The sequence below is a fragment of the Lemur catta genome, chromosome 1, assembly GCF_020740605.2.
Source record: "Lemur catta isolate mLemCat1 chromosome 1, mLemCat1.pri, whole genome shotgun sequence".
In the NCBI taxonomy this organism is placed as follows: domain Eukaryota; kingdom Metazoa; phylum Chordata; class Mammalia; order Primates; family Lemuridae; genus Lemur; species Lemur catta.
The window spans coordinates 250,657,394-250,682,856 of record NC_059128.1 but is presented as its reverse complement, the minus strand read 5'-3'; the positions used below and the strand labels follow the sequence as shown (position 1 = coordinate 250,682,856).

The window sequence follows — 25,463 nt, the reverse complement described above, 5'->3', positions numbered from 1 at the left end:
GGACAAATATCAATTAAAATATAGGCAAACATGGTTATTTAAAACTCATATGTTAGTAAAGCCAAAGGTAGTACAGGCATATTGCCCAATTTGGCCACACAACTTTAATAAATAACATCTTGAAAATCCAATGCTAAGAATCACTTCCAAAAAACTTTATTATATTACAAAAATAAAAGTTATCCAAGATATTATTGCAACTGAGCATCCTGAAATAGTCTCCATATCGTGGTGAGTAGGTCTACTGTTTTCCCCGTGGGTCAGGACTTAAATCATGAGAATGATTTAATCATTCATGAGACTGGCCCAATGAGGGGGTAGCAAGCTTGCCACATGGACGCCCATATATGAAAGGCAAAATGAAGAATGAATAGCACATGGGATTCATTTTGATAAAGTGATTTTGGTATCATACAAATGAAGATTCCTTCTTATGTCCACCAGTCTTGCTGAGATTTAGCTTTCTGATCTGTAAAAAGGGTATAATTCACCTACTTCATTGGGAATCTGTAAGGACTGAAAAGATTTTGTAGATAAGATAACGCCTGGCAGAAAATGAATGATCAGTAGAAACTATCTGGTGGTTATCACTGGGAAAAGATAGAAAGTTAGACATAAACCAAGCTCAGAATATCAAAAATACAGTGACCGCTGGCACACATTACTAATCTATCATGAAATACTGGGCAAACAAGGAAAAGCTTATTTGCTCACAAGTCATGCGTACTTCTATGAATTAAAGACTCCAGACAGGTGACACCTCATCCTTATTATAAATAATGTGTTTTAGGTAAAGAATTTCAATCTCATATTCTTAGGAAAATCACCTTGATACAGCCTGCCAATGAATATATATATTCATATCAAAGTGAGCTGTCAATACCAGACTTTCTGGTGAGTCACACTAAATAGTCAATTCCTATGATAGTAGGGTATGCACAGACTTTGCCTTATTCTGGCTGGCCAGGTGCAGTGGCTCACGCCTGTAATCCTAGCACTCTGGGAGGCCGAGGCCGAGGCCGATGGATTGTTTGAGCTCAGGGGTTCGAGACCAGGCTGAGCAAGAGAGATACCCCGTCTCTACTAAAAATAGAAAGAAATTATATGGACAGCTAAAAATATATACATACAAAATTAGTCGGGCATGGTGGTGCATGCCTGTAGTCCCAGCTACTCAGGACACTGAGGCAAGAGGATTACTTGAGCCCAGGAGTTTGAGGTTGCTGTGAGCTAGGGTGACACCACACACCACAGCACTCTAGCCCAGCAACAGAGTGAGACTCTGCTTCAAAAAAAAAAAAAAAGAATTTGCCTCATTCTTGCCTTAATCTGGTACCAAATGGCTGCCCCTACTCCATGGGCTTACTTAACATTCATGAAATGCTTCTTCTGGGAGATACTCATAATGATGACAAGAAATAGTTTGTTTGTAAGATTATATGAATGGATCTCAGTTCAACGACAAAATCTTAAAAATGGGTAATTTGTAAAACCCAGTGCTGAGTCATTTCACAATGTAATGTGTCACAGGAAATGATGCAGCCATAATCTACCACAATTGCCCCAAAATATTATTAAAAAACACATATTCAGGTACAAGCTTAGGTTAAACATCTGACCACTGTCGATGGTACATGTAAAAAATATAAATTTTACTCTAAAACTCTGATGTTTTAATTTCAGTAGAGCTGAAAGGTGACCTGTGTGTGTGGTTAAGGATGCAGAGATAATGTCTCAAAAGCATGCCTGCCAGTTGATTGGAGGAAAAACGCTCGCCCCACATTGACAGTTAAGTTTATGATACCAGTGTTGCAAAAGGGAGGAATGCAAGCAAGCAGCCATAAGAGCCAGCAGATCTGCATTAACATTTTATACGTAGAGTTTAATAATGTATTCTTCATGCTAAATAACTTTCTGAAACTTATTTCATCTGATTTGAGATGTGATTTGAGAACTGCCAATATGTAAGGCAATCTGCTGCAAAATTGTCTGTTTTCATCTAAATACCTCTGCATCATCTTTAGCTCTGCTGTGTACCGATTTTTTTTTTTTTATGCAGCCCTACTCAGCAAATCAGAGAGCTTAAATTTATGTTTCTAGTAGCAACTGTTTGCTAGAGGGATTATTTTAGCTATATTTTGAGGTCAGTAAGTAAAGGTAAATGTCAGCATTAGGGCAGATACTAGAGTATGTGCAAGTAGTAACCTGCCCAGAGAACCAATTAGATTAGACTGTAAAAACTGGACACTGAGTGGGAGGGAACTGCTGACAAGGTGGAATTTCCAGAGTCTTGGGAACACCTGTTCATTCCAGTCACCGCTGGCTGATGCGTTAAATACCTTGCTGGCAAAAGTTCATCCTTTCAGATCTATGTTCCTAAAATGGCTATCCTTACTATAACAGAAAAACCACAGGGAGGGTCAAGGCTATAAATTATATCAGATTCATACAATTTAGTATGAATGGGTTCACTAGAGACAGTCCTGAGAGAAGATTTTGATAAAGGAAGTGGTGAGGGGTTACTCTAAAGGAGAGAAGTGTGTGTGTGTCTCTCTCTCTCTCTCTCTCTCTCTCTGTGTGTGTGTGTGTGTGTGTGTGTGTGTGTGTGTGTGTGTGTGAGAGAGAGAGAGAGAGAGAGAGAGAGAGAGAAGGGAGGAGTGGCACAATGTAATAATGAACATTTCATTTTACCACTTCACTGTTTTGCTTGACTGACTGCCCAGAAGTGAGAGTTGCAACTTTGTTTGGGAACTCCCATGTGTTTTTAGTTCCCCTGCCATAATATTTGAGTTTCTGACTCTAAAATATAAATTAATTAGGCACAATGGTTTTGAGTTGATTCATTTCACTCTGGAAAGAAGTTGTGGTATAATAGAAAGTTCAAAAAAGTAAGAATCAGCTCCAGTATTGACTAGCTGCAAGACTCGTAGCCCTAACTAGCCCACGGTCATGCTCTGGTGCCTGACACCCAAATATCACAATTGTTCTGCCATAGGTACCAGGTTGCATGCTTCACCAGTACCCCATATGCTGGTCTACCACCGTTCTTATCCTCGACTTAATGTGGTATAAAAATAGAATAACATTTGAACATACAGATTGGAAATTTAGAGACAAGCACAAAGAACTAATTATAACATAGATATATACATGCAATTTTCTTTTTGCTACTGTTATGAAAAAATGTTTTTAATTATTTTGAAATTCTACTACTTTATAATAAAAATAGAAACAATAATAATTGCTAGGAATTTCCTGATCAAATTACATAAAACTTGGTGGACTTCAGTTTGAGAATTTATAAAATGACACTGAACATAAAGAAGGAGTGAGAACAAATTTACTGAAAATACGTCAAGAAGGAGTAAGTACAATGTAGACAGGGAAATAAACTTACTAGATTTAAGGGAAAATGACAATGGGTTAGCTTGAGACCACATAGAGAACTAGGAAATACAAGTATTTCCAAGACTAAGGATAAGCAAAGAGAAACATTATATGAAGTGAATCATAAGAGACAGTTTCATGAAAGGTATATTTAAGAACAGGCTCATGGAATATATTTTGTTTAAATGTGAGAAATTTGACATGAAACCATTAGCTTGCTGGTCCTTGACAGTTCCCATGTAGAGAAATTTTTCTGTAAAGTTTACCAGATCCAGTTTAAAACATTTTTAGAACAAGGAAAGAGCTAGCCAGAGGAATGGAAAATCATCTAGGGAAATATGCTATGCTAGTTACATCTATACAGAAGTAGCCTTTGACATAGCACCAAAGATCGTACTAAGGTACAGAAAATAGTTTGTCATAAATACCAAGGAGTGAAGTCTCGAGGCAAAAAGTGTGGAGGCTATAAGAAGGCAAATGGTTTATGTTGCTTGACCACAATGAACACATTGCCTAAATAATTCAAACTCTCAGATTGAAAGCAAAAAAACCACCAGGACAGGTAAATGGGCTAGAAAAATAAATACATGGCATGGTACAGTGAATTCAAAGAAGACTTGAAAGAAAGACTCTTACAAATAAAGCATAATTTTATTTACCCAGTACTATAACAATAAAACAATTAGCTATACAAATTCCATTTAAGTAAGGACAAATATTTTTAGAACTGTTATGAAATGAAAAATAAACTTGTAGGGACAAGAATTATAGGAAAGGCATGGAAAAATAATAGGTGAAAAGGATCTGAAACATAGGTGATAAGGAATTATTTGCTAAGCACAAAAGGTATAAACTTTATGAAACAGAAATTGGTCTGCTGACAAAGACAGCATCCTAGAGGAAAACCAAAGCAATTGATCTTCAACAAAAATAAAGTTAATTGAAACATCTTCATACTATCAGGAAAAATAATTAGGGAAAAATTTTAGGTTACACCATACCCAATATTTTAAGAAAATAAATATCAAATCAAAATATTTGGAATTTCAAATTTTCTTTTGCTTGTTTTATTTTTGGTTAACTGGTATTTTGGAGCTCTTTAGTTCGGATGATTCTGGTTTGCAGTACATTTTGTAAGGAAAATAATAATTTGGTGTGAAGTGATATCACTGTTTTTGCCTAGCAATACTTCAGTGCATGTCTCTTTCCTGAAAACCAACATTTTGATGTGAGACACTTGACACTGCTTTCCTATTTTAGAGGTTTTAAGCCTGTTATTCATCTGAGCAGTTAGATATTTTGTCTTGCCTTTAATTTCAAGGAAACTGAACCTTTACGGATGCTAAAATTCTGTGCACTCCACAAATCTGTGAAAATTAAAAAGAATTGAAGATGATCCATTTTCTTAGAGTATGTACTTTTGGAAGTCTGGACAAGTAGGAGTATATTTAAAATGCAAATATTATACTTGAGATGCTAAAATAATTTACATTCTGAGACTGCAGTTTAACTATAATTGCATTACATTAAAACACAGTTGGGTTTATCGTGTGATATAAATTTGGTTTATTTTTTACAGATTTATGGTGACTAGAATTTTGTTTTGATCTTGTAGTATATACGGAAATTTCACAGCCATGTCTTATAATTTGTGAAGCTTTAGCAGCAACATTTGTAAACACAAGGGGATGTTTTCACTTTTTAGTAGGGGAAGAGCAGATGGTTGGGATTAAGGGAATCACTCCTTCGTGTTTAATAATGCAGCAGGGAAGGCAGTGGCAAGCTAACTTTTCACCAAGAGAGAATAATTTTCCAGAGCATCAGCTGGATCTTTGCTAGCTAGAATAGAGCCCCTTCAGATGTGTACCATCTGCGTGGGAGTAAGTCACAGCAAAAGATCTAATAATACTTGTAAAATACACTTTGTTCCCATTGAGTGCTATAGGAAGAAAATAATCTCTGTATATGGTAGAAAGGACTGATGAGGAGAAATATGCATGTAAGTGACTTGCTGTTCAATAAGACAATAGAAAGGACATAGGCCAAGCAATTAAATACACCAGAAAACCAAATATAAAAATTAGATAACTTTTTGGATCCATTAAAACATAAAAGACTGAATTTTAAAAAATGATAATTTTTAAGAAATATTATTTAAATATAATTTAACATATTAATTTAATAGTCATCCAGAAAGTTATTGCAAGGAGCAAATTTATAATGTGATTAATATGATAAATTAACTATAGATTGGGTATAATGGGATAGAAAACAGAATATTAATAAAATATATTATCATCTAATGTAAACAGAAGATGAGAGAAAAATCAGAGAGAGATAACAGATTTCTAATGATACAGATTTTCATTGTAATTGATCATTATTATAGATAATTTGATGTACTGAAGATCTAGCGACTCTCAACACATGCAGTTTCACGTCCACTGCTAAGAAAAATGCAGACCAGTTGACCCTTAATGGTCATCTCAGTTCAGCTGTTTTACATCAAGCTCTACAGGAGCTATTTTCAAACTACCAATAATGTGAATAGAAGGGGAAAAAACACACACACTAACCACAGAATCAGTCACTGAACAGAAATTTGGCCTGCAGGAATCACAGGTTGGAGGATGGAATTTAACTGTTTTTCATGGCTTTGGGTCAACAATACTTTTATATCCAGGCCTTTATATAAAAAAGAATAAGTATATGTAGTGGTGCCTAGGATAGTCTCATAGCCATGGACTTAGGCAAGACTATAACTGGACAAACAGCCTTAATAAGAATGTTATGAGTCCTAGATTTAAAAGGGCCTTCATAGAACTTGTATTCTGTCTGTCTCCAAGTGCTTCACCAGTGGCCAATGTCACATGGTGCGTTAGTTTCAGTTAGTATGTTTTTACAATTTGTTCCTCCATTAATACATATCCCAAGCTTAGCTTTTTAAAAATGAGATTTCATTTTTTTGCAACTCCAGACAATAGAAAACAAAGAAAAAGAAAATCAGGACATTTTTTGAATACCAATTCTGCCAATTAAATTTATAGATCCTTAGTGTTTTTTATCTATAAAATGAACAGAGTGGATTACTAATATATCAATCATTGCAAAATTTATATAGCTGTGTTCTTGGCCTTTGTGAGGGATTTCTATAGAATATTAGAGCGTTTATTTCCAACTTATGTATGGATCAAACAATTGTTACAAGTGATTTGCAAATATAAATATGTGATAGGCATTATCTATACACAGAATAAACAGATAGACATATATAAGATCATGGGTGCTGCTGTGATTAATAAAATAAAAATTACTACTTTTTATAAAGTATCTGATATAAAACTAAGTAAATGTGGTTGTCAAATTTTGTATGTTCAAATGGGAATTTTAAACTTTAGAAGACTTTGAGTTTCTATATTACGGAGTACTAAGCAGGAGGAAATCATATGAGGAAATTTATGTTATCTGTTAACTGGGTCAAGGACTCTTTCCAAATACTTGAAATAATTCTCGTCACCACTTTCCTCATATGAACAGAGGGAGGCACAACTGCAGAAACACAATAGAGATTGACTTCTGTTAATCATTAGACAAATTAATATAGGTTAATTGAAGATTAACATTGGAGTTATATCAGCTGACTATAGTGATGGGGAAAAATATTAAGGGAGATTATAACGAAATATCCTAAGGATATATTTTGTATCATGGCTGTTGCTGGTTATATATTTGCTCATGTAAATTCTCAAAAACAGTAATTATCATATCAGACTCTTCAGCCCTATTCTTTAAAATATATAATCTTTGAAATATTTTCATTATTAACCTTAGAATAGTTCAAAAGTAATTAGCAATATTCAACATAACAAACGGACAGATTCCTAAAGATCCTCCATATACCTGGGTCAAAGGCTAAAGAGTCTCATGAAGTTAGGATATAACAACTTTCATCTTTAAAATAATTAGAATTAATGAAATAGAAATGTCCCAAGCCTTATTTAACTAAAATGATTTATTTTAATGAAAATATAAAAAGAGATGTGAATTTAATGGCTATTTTAAATACAATTATATTTTTCATGTTTTGGGGTAGGGACAGCGTGGAATTGTTGCTTTGTTGTCCCAAAAGTGGCTGGCAGGGATGTGAATGACTATAATTAAGAATGTTTTAGAGAGTTAGAAAGAAATCAATAGAATCAACTCTGCCTGTGTGTATGTGCATGTGTGTGTTATCAAAGTTAAAAAAATGAAAAAGGCAATTCATTTTCATTTAAGCTTTCATTTAAATTAGATAGGGATATGAGAAACAAATATGTGACTGGAAATGCAAAAATGTGGAGAGTATAGAATGACGCAGAAACCATTTTGTTATTAGTGATATTTTTTGTTTTCATAAGCATACTATATTAAAAAATGTTCTGCTTATAAAATGCTGTGACAAAGAGCCTAGCCTCTAAATTCTGTTGTATTTGAAATATTATAACCTGAGGCTATTGGTTCATACATTAGCTATGCTTAAAGTATGCTTGTTACTACTTGGCACCGTCAGTTTTAATGCAGCTTTTGTTGGCTTTAAACACTGAAACAAATAGAAAACAATCAGGCTCTAGTGGCTTGGAAACCTGGAGAGCAGCCCGGCTTTCATTTATTAGGACTCTGGGAAAATAAATTTAAAAGGGGAAAATTTTCAAATCTGCTTTCGAGTTACATTAAACAAGTACTTCTCCCAAGGATCTCCAAGCCCTTTTTACATGCATTTATTCTGCTGGTTGATAATATAAATTGAAGTAGGAACTAATGCATTTCAGGACTGAAGTGTCTATTCAAATCATTCTTGGGGCTGAATAGAGTACCAGTAGTTATGGATGAAATCACAGGGTGTTATCTATTAAAGTAGCAGCTGCAGCTGGGTATGGAGGTGCCCTAATGAAATCTTTAGAAATCTTCGTATTATTTAATATAGTAGTATATTCACTGGACTACTTTGTCCAACTGAAAATTATTTTGAAAATTCTAATATTATCTAATTAAGCATGTAGTTAAAGTAACAACATATACAAACAACTTAAAGAATTATGCTTGAATGCTATATTATTTCCACAGTTCTGTCAATATTTGTTATATAGTCAGCTTATCATTTTGTGTGTAGTCTTGGTGACTAGTTCCTGAAGAAATTAGTCACACTTGGTAAGGTAGTTGTACAGGATAAGCTACTATGCACAGTATTACACAGTATTCCTGTAAGGTGGGTGCAAAGTATGAGAATTGTCCTGTTATAAACCCTTCAGGTCCTGGGTTATAATTGTCCAATGTAATATAAATCTGGTAAAGGAAATAGAACCTCATACAGTTCCTGAATCTTCTCTGCAATGAGGAGGGATTATGTAGTCTAAATTGAACTAAAAAAGTAACAGTTAAGCCCAGGATGTTGTTATTTCCTCTTTTAATAAAATTATTAAACAGGTGTATATCTTTATTGATGAGATTTTAAAGTATTACATTTATTTTCTTTTGGTCCAGGAGGCTCTGGTAGATGAAAAAAAAATCCATCTCTGTGAGAATTATTAAAACAAATATTGAATAATAAAACTAATTTTATCACGTGTATTTTGTATTTCCAGAGCTAGACTTGGTTCTTGAAAGCACTATACCAAGTAGCTCTTGCATTTTTTTCTTCACCCTAAAGTAAATTTTGCTGTTATTTAAATTAGTTGCTATATCATTTCTTGGGGTATAATTATTTTATATTTTTGCTTTTGGCATATTTATTTATCTAAAACTACATATTGTGTATTCTAGGCCCATGCTTATAGCTGTGATTTTTTTGTCTTCCTGTTGATTTATTTCTATGTTTTATTTTATTACTTTATGCTATTTTTTTGCCCATCAAGGCCCAAGTTAGAGTAACTCATTAGAGGTCTCTTTTTTCTGTTACCCCGGGAAAAGTGTAATGGCATCATCATAGCTCACTGCAACCTCAAACTCCTGGACTCAAGCTATCCTCCAGCCTCAGCCTCCCAAGTAGCTGGGACTATAGGCACGTGCCACTACGTCTCGCTAATTTTTCTATTTTTGTAGAGACAGGGGAGGGGGGAGGGGGGCAGTGGGGAGAGGAAGGTGCATCCCACTCTTACTCAGGCTGGTCTTGAACTCCCGGTCTCAAGCAATCCTCCTGCCACAGCCTCCCAGAGTGCTAGGATTACAGGCTTGAGCCACCATGCCCAAGCCATTTAAGGTCTCTTATGAATCATATTACCCATCTTGATCTGAGTTTATCTCTAAAGGAAAAAATGAGTAATACACAAAAGCAGGTGTAAAATATTCTTAGTTAAATTTAGACCATAAATGAGAAATTTTTTATTTTGTTGTTAAATGTTTGAATGAGAATGCTTTTAAAGAAAGACATTTATAGAAAATAAGTTGTAGTCACAAAAGCATGACTAAAGGCTTACGCTTTACAAAATATTAACAGCTTTATTTGGGTATAATTGATATAAAAAACTGCACATATTTAACTTATACAAATTGATGAGTTTGGACATATGTATTCACCCATGAAACTATCACCACAATTAAAGTATTAAACATATCTATCATTCTCAAAAGTTTCTTCATATCCTCCCCATTTAAATTTTAAGTACACAAGGTAGTGTTGTTAACTATAGGCACTATGTTGTACAGCAAATCTCTAGAAGTTATTCATTTTGCATAAATGAAATGTTATGCCAATTAAATAAAAATTTTCCATTCAAAGGGCATATACTTCTGAACACTGTCGTCTTAAGAAAGATGCTAGAAAGCGGAACCACTGAAATATAATCAGAAAAGGACTATTTCATTTCTGAAGTCCCAGTACCTAGCTTTGAGTAGGCACTTAATGAATATTTGTAGAATTAATAAATACATAAATAAATGTATCAACAAGATCTTATTTGAGTTTCATTTAAAAAATTGCAATGTAGTAGTTCAGTTAACAGACTTTGAGACTCCTTTCTCAGCCCATATTCCATCCCTGCTTTTTTGAGAACTATTCCTTGACCACCAGGGTTAAGTCCGACAGGATGATATTTTTTTTCCATAAATATGCCTTCCTGGCCATAGCTAACTGACGTAGGTTTAGCTTCTGACGCAAATTGACCCATTCCACTCTCATCTCAGAAATACTTCTTAGAAATGTTACAGTGTGGCTAAAATGGTTAGATGTAAAATTAGAAATAGCGGAACAGCCATATTCTTTCCTGTGAATTGAGAACACCTATCTACTAAGGAAAGAAAAAGAAGGAGTCCTGTGGCCCTCCAGGTCCTGACTCCAGACTCCTCCCCTCTCATGTGAAGTTTAATTACATTCATAGGGCATTTATATCCCTATAACATATCCTGCTGTTTCCCCTCACCTTAGGCCATTGTGGTTTGCCTTAATTGAAACCAAGCTTGTTTTGACTAATACAATGGGAAAGGAATATTTTTTTTCCATGTACATTTAGCAGCTAAGGAGACTAAGACATAAAAAGGTTAAGGTTTGTGCAGGCAAAAAAAATGACAAAGACAGTATTAAAGCTATATGTTTTGATCAATGTTTTTTATATTATATAGTAAGTCTTTGGACAAAAATAATGAAAAGTTAATAGAGAGAATCAATTAAAAATATATCAATAAACATTTTGTCCAGTTCCAGTGAAGAGAAGAATATTGAGGAATTATTCTATTTGGATGTGATAAGAGGTCAAAAGATTATCTGGACAATTTAAAAAAAAACCACGTACTAAAGGAAAAAGGCCAATCTTGTGTCTAGGTTTGAAGATAAAGTGAAAATTAATTGTAACTATTATATCTGAAAAAATATGGTGTTAAAAATATCTGTTAATAGAACTACATCATCCAATACAGACTGTATTGGATGCCATTAACCACAGGTGTATATTTAAATTTAAATTAATTAAAATTAAATAAAATTATATGTTCAGTTTTTCACTTGGAATGAGCACATTTTAAATGCTCAGTAATTTCATGTTGTTTGTGATGACATTGGACAAGGCAAATTATAGAACATTTTCATCATTTCAGAAAGTTCTATTGGACAGGGGTGATCTAGAAAAGTGTGATTATTTAATAGAAGAATTCATCCCCAAACTATGATTTCTGCTTATGAAGCATAAACTAGTCAAGATAATAAAATTATCTAAAATTTAATAAATATGCTTTAGTGGAGGAGCTGAATTTTCTGTGTTGTACAGTTGTATGTAGAGATATTTATTATAATATATCCATTCTGTTTCTTTTATGTTCACTTTGATTCATATATCTATTAAATATATTATTAATATAAAAACTCAAATAGACCAGAGCTCTAAATCTTTCGTTTGTATATTAATTATGGTCTTCTATTGCCCAGGATTTCAGTGGTATGCTAGATATTGTTGTGTTTCTTGGAAAAAGGAAAAAAAAAAAATTTATGTGACATTTCTAAAAATAGCACAAAATTGTCAAGAGAGTAAAAATTTCTCTACAAGAGATGTAATTCAATATAGGAAACTTATAAAACTCTTTAATCCATATGGTACTTGGAAGTTTACATACAATCTTAAATTCATCTTGAAGTAGTACTATGAAATAATGCAAAGTAACTTTGCCTTGATGTACTTTTCTATAGGTATATATATTAAATGCTATTTATTAATACGAATATATATATAATGTACATATATATCTTTGAAAATCACATTTGTATTCTGCATCCTGCCTGTATGCCTTATCTATCTAACACTGATATTTTAGTTTCCAACTCTCCAGAGATTGCATGATAGTGGAAAACAAATTATCAAAGCAATTAAAATGTTTTCATACCTACAGGAGCTAGAAATCTGTGCTTTTAAAATTAATTATTAGTTTCAATTCCTGAAATGTAGACAAGGCTACAGGTACTCAATCAAGCTGTTAGAATGTGCTATTTTGAGTCAAAATGGAAGACATTTTTGTCAAAAGCATATCTTAATATCTAAAGCTATCAGAAATATTTATTGAACTTCAATAAAAATAAATACGTAAAAGCAGCAAAGTTCACTAGAGGGATTCTCCCTCTTTGATAAAACGGTACAAATCTAATCACTATTTGCTTAAAAACTTAAATGCTGGTACTTTTTATAATGTATTAAAATAGTCCTTAAGTCCATCTAACTTTTTATGTACTTTGGAAAAATATGTCTAAATATTGACAAACTTTAAACATTTACTTTAAATTACTTATAGATGGGGGAATTCTTAATGAATTAAAATTACAGAATCTTTTGTATCACCATTTTAATAATTTCCATTTAACTTTAGATTACATCCTGGATCTAGCAGTTTCCTTCCTAAGCTTGTTTACCCAGGTGCCTTGGGAGACTCATTTTAGAAGACTTAAGACTTTTACTATGGTAAACATTTATACATGTTACTCTTTCTCCCACCCCCTAGAAATTGTGCTAATAATAATTTTTATAAAGCACCAGATCCTCATTTTAAAAGAGGCTTTATAAAGGTGCAGTCTGAACTTGACTTTAGCATTTAGGCTGGGCTTTAATTTTGTTTTTATAAACTGTTATATATTAATACCTTCCCATCAAGCCAAACACCAGATTAGAGACCTAGAAACTTTAAGTAACCCTGAAACTCACCTGAAGGTTAATACTCTTTTTTAGGCTTTTCCAGAGTAGTAAAATCTCTAGAATTTCTAGAATTAACAGTATTTAGAATTTTTTTAGGCAACATTACTTCGACAATTTGTGTAAGTTAATAGTTTTATCCACATATTACTGTTGTCAGATCTGTTTCAATATCACCAAGATTGAGGAAAATTCCATTTGTTTTAACAATAATTTACTTTGAAAAAAGAGCGCAAAGGTACAGTGAAAACGCCACTGCTCTGGTAATTAGAAGACTTAAAAGCTAGCACTTGTGTCTATTTAATTGGTTGTTTTTAAAGAAATATTTACTGACATCCACTATATGTCAGACTTACTGTTCTAGGTGTTGATGATGCAGCAGAAAAAATTAATTTAAAAATCCTGGCATTCAATTAATTTACATCCTAATGATTATTCTTGTAGAAATTGCTTAACTTCCATATTTGTATAATGAATGCATTTACATACATACATATACTAAAATATATAGAGAGATACATATACATAGATATATATTTTAATCAAAGGCTTTATCAATATATATGTTGAGGACCTCTATAATAATATAAGAAAATGCCCATATTATTTGTTGGTTTTTACTAAACAAATCATTCCTAGTGCTTAAGAGTCATATTGAACTTTCTATTTCAAATGCTCAATTGCAGAAAGGAAAACTACTGTCTCAGGTTTGCTGTTGTGTAACCTACAATAACATTGACCTTTCTTTATTGTCATATTGCATTTAGGGCAGATACCTGATTTGTTATCCACCTAAAGATTCCTTTTGGCAATGTGACCTATTCATTTTCTTTTATCCTTTGAGTCCCTACCTTTTAGAGTGATTTGATATAAAAATTATATTTGTTACAGAGCAAAAGGTTAGCAATTACTTGGACTAGAGGCCACTATTAGGACTTGGCTATTTTTTAAAGGCTAAGTTATAACATTGTATTACAATTGGAATTACAGTCTTTTTACCTGGAATGGATCTTAAAGATCATCTAGTACTATCCTATCATTTTACAGTGTTTAATCATCTAACACAAGGTCACATAGATGGCTGGTAGCAGAGCTGGAACTCCGCCCAAAATCCAAAGCTCTTTCTACATTCTTCTTGTGCATAAAAATCCTCATTTATATGCATTAACATTATTCTTCCTTTCTTCTTTCTTCCTACTCCTAAAGTTTACAATAAAAATGTGCTGTTTTGGCATGGCTTGAGCTGGTGTATTCTAACCATGTAAATACCCACAATTATCTTCTGTCAAAATTATACCCCCTAAAAATCACATGCTTTAAAAACCTTAACTTAGGAATACAATTATTATCAGATATAAGACTATAGGGATCCCAATTGATTTTAGATGAACAAGAGTCTGGTAAAAGTAAGTTGTGTTTTAAAGAACAGCAAAAATGACCACAAAACTTAGGAATTATTTTAGGAAATTTATAGTTGACATTCTCAGATACCACTGTTTGATTCTAATGTACACTAAGAATTAGCTGAATTTAAAAAATTATTTTTAAATGTGCCTATGAATTATATACATAATCAATTTAATTTTAAGCCTTAAAAATTTCAAGGGTAATTTTAAAGGTTTGACCTTTCATTAGATAGGATGAGATAAAAACAGAAAATTTAAAAGTAGAAAATATTTAAGTTTTGTACAATTCTATAGGAAAGTAAAGATTATTTGATAAAATATTTCAACTGTGAAACACAAATTATTGCTTGGTACAATGCTATCTATAATATCTTTTGCTATTTTAAGTATCTTAATATGTTTGAATGCCAGTATGTAGCCTACCTCTCCACAACAATCAGAATTTTAGACATAGAAAGAAATTTGACAGTAATAGATTAACTTAGGCATTTTCAGATGAACTAGCTAAGGCCCTAAGGAATTAAGTGAAGTACTATAGCTCTGTAAATTGCATTAAGGTAGGGAATCTGTCTTGTTCCTCAGTGTCTTGCATGCCTGAATACGAGTAAATGCTCATTAAGTATTTGTAGTATGATATAATGCATTAGTAAATGAATGACACCTAGTGCTAAGATGTCTAAAATTAATGAAATAAAGTATTTGATATGCTTCAAAAGGGACATGATAGCTAGAATGCATATGCTTTTTATCTGACTGTGGTTCTTAGAACCTTGAACATGAAATATGCATTCAAAAGGAGTTGATCAAGAATCAGGATGGGTTGATGACGTGCCACAGCACCCGATTGTCTTGACGAACTCGTACAAGGACTCCCAAGGAAGGACTGTAACCATGGGTGCAAAAGCGAGATACCCGCTTCCGAGTCCCTTCACCCTGCTATCCCCTTAGGAAGATCAAAGTGCCTTTTAGCCCGAATATGGTCCTAAGTGACTTCGTCACACCTTCATGAGGTCACAAGCAGTCACTAGCTCAGAGAGGTGAGGCGAGTTCTGAGTGAAAGAAACCCGGCGGGACTGTGTCTTGCATGTTCCTAACACGGAAGATTTTGTACCTACCTTCATGTCCGAAATGGCTGCATCCCGTTGTCTCTGCTGCTCAGAATTTTTCCAGAGACAGAACCTTGCCTGTTTCCTCACAAACCCACACTATGGCAGCCTGATTAATGCAGATGGCCATGGAGAAGTGTGGACCGATTTCAATGATATGTCCAAGTTTTTTCAGTATGGATGGAGATGCACCACTAATGAGAATTCCTACTCTAACCGTACCCTGATGGGCAACTGGAACCAAGAAAGATATGACCTAAGGAATATTGTGCAGCCCAAACCCTTGCCTTCCCAGTTTGGGCACTACTTTGAAACAACATGTGATGCAAGCTACAACAAAATGCCACTTTCGACCCATAGGTTTAAGCGAGAACCTCACTGGTTCCCAGGACATCAACCTGAACTGGATCCTCCTCGATGCAAATGCACAGAAAAGCATATGAGTAGCTATTCAAAACCTCAAATTGGGCATCACCCTGCATGTGTATGGGATCCTAATATTGACCAGTTTCAGGGTCCAGGATTCTAAGACAGAAAAAGAAGCTTAATATTTCCAGAGTAGACTGTATTAGGAAGTTATTCTAAGCATAACTAAAAATTTAGCTCACTGTAACTCTATTTCACTCTTTGAATAAATAAAGCAAAAAACACAGAAAAAAAAATCAGGATGCTAAAACAAGACAGTTTTCTAAACTCTTTGTTATTCACAGTATGTTTTTCTTTAAAGTATTGTTAATTCTCAGAACACCACACATACCCAAACAAAAATATAGTGCAAACATGACTTTTGAGCCTGTAATCTCAGAAACTCGGGAGGCTGAGACGAGAGGATCATTTGAGTCCAGGAGTTTAAAACCAGCCCGGGAAACATAGCGAGACCTTGTCTCAAAAACATCAACAGCAAAAACAAAGGCTTTTGAATCAGTATGAATTATTTTGAAAATATCTATCCACCTGAGTCATGCTGTATTCTACTAACATGGATTATTTGGGTCAACTCTATGCAATTGTAACAATCTTGTCAAACTAATTTAATTTACTTCTAAGACAGAATGGAAGGATAGTTAGACAGGGATGTGGATAGGAATTATAATAATATCCCTTGACTTTGAATTCAATTCTATAGATATGATCACTGAAATCAGAGAACATGAAGATATGAAGATAGAAACAGAGATAAATCCCCTAGAAATCATTGCCTCCATATTTGTATATACATATACATATGTCTATATTTATATGTACATCTCTCTCTATCTACATATCACTATCTATCTTGCCACATTGAGTGGAGAAACTAATCCATAGTCTATGCATGTGTGTGCACATAGTATGGTACCTAGCACAGTATGTAATACACACACATATATGGCATTTGCTCCCAAGTGGGATATGTTAAAGATGAGACTTTGTGATATTTTTCTATAGTGAATGTTAGGAAATATAATTTTTGAAATCTTACCATACATGCTATGTTAATTATGGATGCATTTATTTTCTCTTTTGCTGGAGGAGAGTTTTCATCAGAAGGGAATTTATATTAAATATGTTGAAAATAACCTTTTCTATTGCAATCACAATACATTAACTCAATTAAACTACAGTTTTTCAAAATATGACATTTCTTTATTCCATGGAATTTTCTTATCATTTGAATACTTCCAATTTTAGATCTACTCACATATTCCATTTAAAATCATCATATTTGCAAACAACAAAATCTTTATTCATTTTTTTCTTCTTTCAGCTAATTTATATTAACTTTTAAAACCTCTAGTTCCAGGTCAATGAGTATTCTGTTTGTTTATTTTTTTTCCTATAGCATGTCCCTATGCTAATTCTTTCAGAATTCTTTCTTTGTATTCATTTATTATGCATTTGCAAGAAGAATTTTCATGAGGCTGTTGTTTATATTACTTCATATTCTCCCTTTAATTGTGTCAACTTTTCCATTTCTGTTTTCTTTAGTTGTTATCCTCACATCTTCCATTTATGTATTTAAATTTATTTAATCAGAAGTGAGACTTAAAACTGATGCAACGTCAGCTGAAATCTTAAGAGCATCCAGAAGAAATTCAAAGCAAATCAAATTAAAACTGTCAGCAGGAAACAACTTCAAACATCGTTCTGTTCAATGGCTACTATTGTAATTTAAACTTTCACTTAGAATTAAAAGCAATTATGAATAAAGGCATTCAATTTTGAATTTTTATTCAAATGTAGCAATGTAAGTCTGTTAATACTAAGCAGGTAAATTTGAGTGTACAGTTGGGGATTTAAATAAAATGTGGTTATATAAAACCCCTTTAATTTATGTTCCAAAGCTCCCTGTTGTTAGAACCTGTTTCAAAACTTAATTATCTTGATGACTACTATAAAATTCTGTGACAAATTACCCTAGGAAATATAAGAACATGATTTAGGACAAAATGGTTTTAAATTAGCTGACTTTTGCTCAGTGGAATTCTATCAAGCAACCTTTATTTGGTAACTGAATATTGATGGAGAGAGAAATGGAAAAGATTACAGGAATCTTCACCCATTCTTGCAAAGTAAGTTGTAATCTCTACATTCCATATCTAATAACAAAACATAGAGCATCATCTGAAACCTTGAGACATTGACTTTTTCTAGATTTGCTATTTTCCGTAGAAGTTTAGGTTATTTGTTCATTAAAGACTAAAAAGAGCCTGAGTCTCTCTTAGCTTGGTTGCTGAGCATGTGGTTTAAAATAGGATATATGTAACAGAATGCTCATACTTGTACTTGATTCTCATGAAGCAAATTAATCTAAGTTCAATAGCAGAATTCTGAGAAATACTCTGGTGAAAGTGTCAACTCACAGGACTCTATCAGCCTTCTTGGATGATTCCCTCAGGAACTTGCTTGCCATCACTATACTAAACATTTTTTTTTTTTTTTAAACCGGGGAAACAAAGGAGCTGTGCACTACCATTAGCCACTAACCTCTTTTCACTGGCTTAGCACCTGTCTCCCAGGCAGATCAGTTTTAGTTTTATTAGTACGTTCTGTGTTTCCTCTGTCCTTGGTTGCAATGTCTTTTCATTTCTCCTTGAGTTGTTGAATTTCAAGCAGTATACTTAAATATATGTTTTAAAACTTCCCTGCATATTTGCAAATGTGGGTCTTCTAAATTATTCAATACAACTGCAAATAGACTCGACTCTAAAGACTGTCCTCTCATCAAGAAAACAATTTCTACTAACTTTTTTTGCTAACTTACTAATCCTCATTTTTAATAGGAAAAAAAGTCCTTTAAAGTATTTTGAAGTTATCATTGGGTTTGTTTTTCTCTTTTTCTCTTTGCATTTGTCATGAAAAGATTGAGATGTAGAAAATATTTTCCTGAACCAGTTTTTTATCTCCATTAAAAAATTAGAATCTTACTATAAATACTCCAGATATGTTGTTTTACTTTTGCTTCTATAATCTCCTTTCCGTCATTCATCTAATCATTACACGTAGAAGAGAAAGGACAATGTATTCCTTGTATACACCTAATTTACTTAACGTTTTATATGTATTACAAGCTTTTAAATGTATCATTTTATTTAATCTTAATGCCTACACACAGGGAGATAGGCAGAGCAGATGACAATACTTACACTAGAGGGACTGTGCTCAGAGAGATCAGTAACATGGCTATCTCAACGATGCTGAGGCATGATCTCATCTGATCACACATCTAGTGCCCTTTCCCACTACCTTGTAGTGTATCTTCCACCTAATCCTTTTATTCTTTGACTCATTCAGGGGCATTCCTAAGGACTTCTGCTAGCAATTGTGCCTTATGAACCATACATCAAGACATACTATATTAGCTCATTCATATGAATTATGTGTGTACATGTTTGTAATACCTGGTAGCTTACATAAATTTTGAATCTTACAATTGCTACACAATAATGAACTCAGTGTCATTGAACAAAAACTCAGATGAATGTCTGATGATTTATACTTTCAGAAAGTTTACTGGATGTTTTACCAACTCCTTGGATCAATCTCATATGGTAAAGATCAATGCTAGCATCTTTTTGTGGTGATGTTAATTAATTTCTACCTAGATTCTACAATTCTTATATATCCTCCCAAAGTAATCCATCATCATGCTAAGGCACAAGGAATTCAATCCATCACTGCTGGATTCTGATAGAGGGCTTAAGGGGAATGCAAGTCATCTTCCCAACAGTAATCAAACAGCTGTGATACATGCCACTTCACACTTATATCATCATATAATAGATGGCTTTCTTCTTCATGGAAGCTTGCCTTAAAATTTTCAGACAGATGGACTCTGATGCAAAGGTTCCCTTTTTGTGGAATTTAAGGCTGTGAACTAGTTATTGACAAATACTACATCATCAGTTCCAGTTGAAGACACAACCTAATAAGTAGAACATTGGCACTAATCCTTATTTAATCAGCCTTAAAATGGTAATTTCAAATTGATGAGGGCACAGGGAATAGATTTTGTACTCATAAAGTGCTTCTAAAAATACCAGTAATATGTGTATACAACCCAAGGATGAAATTAAAGAGCCCCCAGCTCGTCTAAGCAGAATAAACTATAAAGAGCATGACAAAAGTACAACTGAAGGACCTCATACAAAACTCAGAGAGGCAAATTCCTTCTGCTATTTTCAGTAACACATGTTCATGTTTATATTCTCAAAACTTAATCCATGGAACAAATATCCATAGGATTAAAAGAGAAGGATTTTTAGAATGTGAGTGTAAGTGCTATAAAGAACTTCTGTCATTTCTGTGGATGGTATAATCAGAGAGTAATAAGATTTAATATTGAAAAGAATTTTGGAGCTCATAGGATCCAATCCCATCATTTGATAAATAAGCAGGGTAAATGGGTGAAGGTTAGAATCTAGACAATCCTCCAGTGTTTTCTATGTTCCTGTGCTACCTTCGCAAACACAGGCCCATGAAGAAAGAGTTGGCAAGGAGCTGTGCCATGAGGAACCACAGCTCTACCCCTTTATGAGAATGCTTCGGAACCCTTAAGTGTGGGTAAAGCTGTAATGCAGATAAATTTGTCTTTTTACTTATCCTTCTGATTTCTCTGCCTCCTCCATGACCAGCCCTCCAGGACATGTCATTCTTACTCCACTTACCTCCTTGCTAAATCTGATTTTAGTAAAGGATCTACGTACAATAACGTATGTCACCTCATGCGTTAATAGAAAAAACTTTGCAGAATAAAGAACCTCTAAGATAAAGTATCATGACCCCAGGATGAATCTACTTGTGAATTTTTAATAGTTAAAAAGGATTTGGACAAGAAAGTTCTTGAGGCAGACATGCCTCCCTTCCTGTGCTTCAAACAAATTCCCAGGGTAGTTTCTACTTAGGCACAATTGGAAATTTGGCTTTAATAATAATACCAGCAGCAACAAATAAAATTAATATAGACTGAGCATATCTGCATGGTACTGAGGGCATTATAGACATCAACCCTTTCTTTGCATAACTTTTTCTGCACCTATTTAATCTATTAGGAAAGTGTGGAGACATTAAATAACTCACTGAGTGTTTTAAAGCTAGTGAATAGGTTTTGGACTCTCATCTGTGTGGTGTAAAAGTCTTCACCCAATGATCTTTAATGGACTATTTACTACCCGACACTGTTTTTCATATGCTAGAATTCTCTAGGTCACACTTGCTTCCTGTCTTCATATTTCCCAAAAAATGGAAGCTAATAATTGCACAGCAAAATCTTAGTACCCACAGCTTTGTTTCTATAGAATCATGATTTTAATATTTCTCAATTTTGAAGTAATATTAATATATGATAAACACATATGCATATTAGAGTATTGATATGTTTATGAAAATTCTGTAGCCAAGGCATCACACCCAAATCTGAGATAAGAAAACCACTCTTTCATTTTTTATTATAATAAAAACATAAAGTTATAATTATATAATATAATGACATTTTAATAACTAACATATCTATGTAGAATGGATACATATATTTTATAATACTTTAGCATACCTCCTTTCTGCTAGCCATTGCCTTAAACAATATAAGGTATATAAAAATAAACAATGAAAGTCTACTGAAGATTTCTAGAGCTGAAAGAGGATAGAATATCTACATTTCTAGAAACAGCTTGGGGCAAAATATCTTGAAGATATTGCTACAGGCAATCATAGGAACGGGACACTCATTTCTCACTGGTGTGATTAAAGAAAACTTCATTACAACGTTCATATCTGAGCTTACGTACCTTAATGTATGAGTAGGCTTTTGAAGAATTGAGGTGGAAGAACTAAATTTCAAGCAAAGCAAAGTAACGAAGCAAGTGAAAGGAAATATGAAACATCCTGGTTTTACTGAGTGTCTTTGTGGAATAGTATATGTTTGAGCTAGAAAGAATGATTGGATCTGCATTATGGGAAGTGAGGCATTTTGAAGATATTTAAGCTTGGGGGTAGTATTTTCAAATTATTAGTAGTGGGAAAGTTTGATGACTGAATAGAAAAGAGATTAGAGATAGAGAAGCTAAATAGAAGGCTACGATAGCAAACAACATAATAATTATCATTATTGACTTTCTACTGTGTAATAGCTCCTTTACACATATTATTTCAGTTATTTCTATGACATACCTAAAACCGGATGCCAACTTTTTATACAGGTAAAATCATTAAAATTTGAAGAGTTAGATGGCTTGCCCAAGATAGCAAGACTTTTAAAAGAAGAGAATATTTTTCAAGAGGTTTAACAAGATAAAGTCTGAGTAACATTTGATAATTAAGTGGTCATTGGCAAGCAGTTTCTTCTCAGGGGTGAAGGCTAAAGACGGATAACAAAGAATGCAAGAATGAGATTATAATTTCATAAATGGATAAATAAATAAAATGTATGATGACAGGGTCATATAATAAGGGATTCTTGTGTGTTCGTGAAGACATTATGAAAATGGATGACTTTGTGACAATTGCCTAATTTGTCAGTAGTCTATCTATTGTCAAACTGTGTGAGCATATGATGAGTCCACTCACATATTAACTGTTTGATTTTAGTTTGCTGTTTTCTTTGGCACTAATTGATAAAGCTTACTTGAAAAAATAAGATTTAAATTTTTGAATATATGTGTACTCATATGTTGCAAAGTAATATATTTTCAACCAACATCTCAGGCTTGAAGGGATATTCTCTTGAATAGGGCTACCTATTAATTAAATCACTGCTAGGTAGATTTCATGTAAATTATTGCTCTCTGTCAGCTCTGAATTTTTTAGCTCATTGGTGTTAAATTTAGTAACCAAAATGCAAGAGACTTGATTTTTTTTTTCGCATTTTATTTACCTTTGTGGGACATTTTAAAAACAATAATGTCTGGCTTTTAAAATTCCAGTGTGATAAATAAATCAGTTACACTTACCGAATTTTGTTAATTCAAGACAGATATTGTAAAATCCATGGGATAAAGAATCCAAACCTACTAGATATGTCAGCTTAAAAAGTCAAGGTAATTCAGTTGTACATTATTATTTAAGAGACTTCAAGGCTTATTTTATGCTGATAAATTAATTATACACCGTAGAATATTCTCTAGGATAATGGAAGCTCTATCTTAACACTAAGATTTCTCTTGTCCTATTGTTTTGTTAGTAGTTAAATTTAACTTGACGTTACTTTAGGGTAATAATCTAGTAAATAAAAAGGACCCAAATTAGAGGAAAATAACTAGTAGAAGCATATATTTAAAAGCTTTCTTGATTTGCTTTTTCTCAGCATGCTTGAGTTTGAAAATAAGTAAAATTCAAGTCAAATTAAATCCGTATTTCCAAACTACCTATATAAATTATAATTAAAAATATTTACATCTGTTTTTTGTTTCAAATAAGTTTTTTGTTTTCATTGTCACTATTTTCCCCAATTTTTTTTCCATTTCCAATGACTCTCTTTCAGATGTCACTTTCCATCTCCACTCAAGCAGAATGCCTCATTTGTTACCAACTTGTGAGAGAAGCTGTATTCTGTTTTACCAGACACAGGAATTGCTCCAGATTCTTGTCAGTATAAAGGATGATCCCCTAACATTTTTTTATAATATAGCAAATCTCTTTCAGTTGCTATAGTCTGAGAGACATTAGAGACATGACATGCTCCTGACTAGTCCATGTTAAGTGTCCGATAAATATTATTGAACATATATTGACTATAAAATAATGTGGTAGTATATTGAACTTTATATCTTCAGTTGAAACATCATACTTTGTTCTCATCCTTAAGCAGAAAAAATAGTATGTGATAGACTGAGGCCATAACTCCTGGCATTTTGGGTTGAATTTATGTTCCTCATTTTATAGCTTTATTTCTCCTTGTAGTATTACTGGTGATGATTCCCAATGCCTATAGAACCTAGCACAGTGATGGATATAGCACCTCAAAAATGTGTCAACTCTTCAAATCAAATAGCCTACAGTATAAAGCCCAGAATTTGAATACTCACACTAGCTGTCCAATTACTTTTAAAGCTAAAATAGCTTGTTTGGTATACAGAGTGGAGAGGTATAAACCTATTTTATAATCAAGTGTACTTGATGATTGTATCTACACCTCCAAAGTGTTGTTAATGTTCAATCAGTATTGCTAGTACAAACTGAAATTTTAAGTTCATAATTATAATATGTTTTGATTTTTAAAAGATGATCGTAGTAACAAAGGCTTCATTTTTCAGAAGAAGAATCAAAAGAATAAAACCAGTAATCATAAATAAAGAAGCGATGTACTTTTTGTGTGTGTGTCACCAAAGGGCTGCTGCATGTAAGAAAAAGCTCCACAATAGATCTATGTTAACTGAATAATATTTTTCCTGTATTTATAAGACATGTTTAATCCCCAAAACATGATGGAATTATTTCACTGTGATAGAAATGCTTTGTATATATCATTTAGAAATCATTGATAGTTTTAATCAGGACTCAAAGCAGGACCTCTGATGGACCAAAAAGATCCATCTATTTTGTAGGTATCTGTTTGTCTCTAACATAACATCTGAATTTTAAAAGACTAAAAACTGTCTGAAACAATTTTTCTGTAGAAGGTCTTTAAATATAGTCAAGTGGTAGTGGTCCCTATGATGTAGCTATTTGAATTCAAAGTATTTAAATAAATTTTCAATACTTATGCTTTTTAATATAATTAATGAAATGTTTCTTCTGCTATTTTTGTTTAAATTATTCTTTAGAACAATTTATGGTGTCATAGAATAGTTGATATAAAATAGTTGAAAGTAATAGAGACGCTAGACAGTTGATTAAAAGAAAGCAAACCAGGATAATGAGTCAAAAGGATCAATACTCAAAATCAATAGACAAAATAATAACAATAGCAACTATTTTGAGTACTTACAATGTACCAAGCACTCTAATGTTTTATGTGTATTAGAATATATTGGATGGAAACTGAGGTGTACATGTAGACATATATTACACAATCATTACCATCTAGTAAGAAATAGATTTGAAATTAAACTCAATCTTTCTCTACTGAATGTGTTCTTAATGGTAACCAGTAATATATTGTTAAATATACCTTTGGATTGTTTTTAAAAATCATAATTTAGAAGAATCAAGGTGACACATTACAAATGCCAACATAATTAATGTTTTTAAATACTTTGAAAATTATTATGTATAACTTTTTATGTGGTTTTTACCAGAGTGATTTAATATAGACTGTTTCATTTTATTTTTGTGTCACACATCCTCACAAGTGTTGAAACTTCAGAGAATATCATATACTCCTTTCTCTGGATGTCAGAATGTAACATGAGTGGATTATAGAAAAATTGACTATAACCAACCATTACTCACTGTGGGATGTGAGACACTGCTGACCATGTAGGTCTGAAGGTTCAATCGCTGGCATG

The 25,463-nt window shown here is 33.1% G+C and overlaps 2 protein-coding genes across 3 annotated transcripts in view; both read left to right on the top strand.

Moving 5' to 3' along the window:
* The window catches only part of CADM2 (cell adhesion molecule 2), a 1,015,461-nt gene that overhangs the window by 587,430 nt on the left and 402,568 nt on the right, over positions 1–25,463 (top strand). The window lies entirely within an intron of this gene.
* Positions 15,513–15,983, top strand: LOC123643291 (UPF0686 protein C11orf1-like). The gene is made up of 2 exons (XM_045558755.1): positions 15,513–15,834; positions 15,899–15,983. Exons 1-2 carry the CDS (start codon positions 15,554–15,556, stop codon positions 15,981–15,983), a joined length of 366 nt encoding a protein of 121 aa, XP_045414711.1. The 5' UTR covers positions 15,513–15,553.

What these genes read in the sequence shown, in the direction of transcription:
- LOC123643291 (XM_045558755.1), top strand. Translation starts at nt 15,554, where the DNA reads ATGTCCGAAATGGCTGCATCCCGTTGTCTCTGCTGCTCAGAATTTTTC. An exon ending in CCCAAACCCTTGCCTTCCCA is followed by an intron (nt 15,835 to 15,898) that starts GTTTGGGCACTA and finishes CTTTCGACCCAT; the next exon opens with AGGTTTAAGCGAGAACCTCA.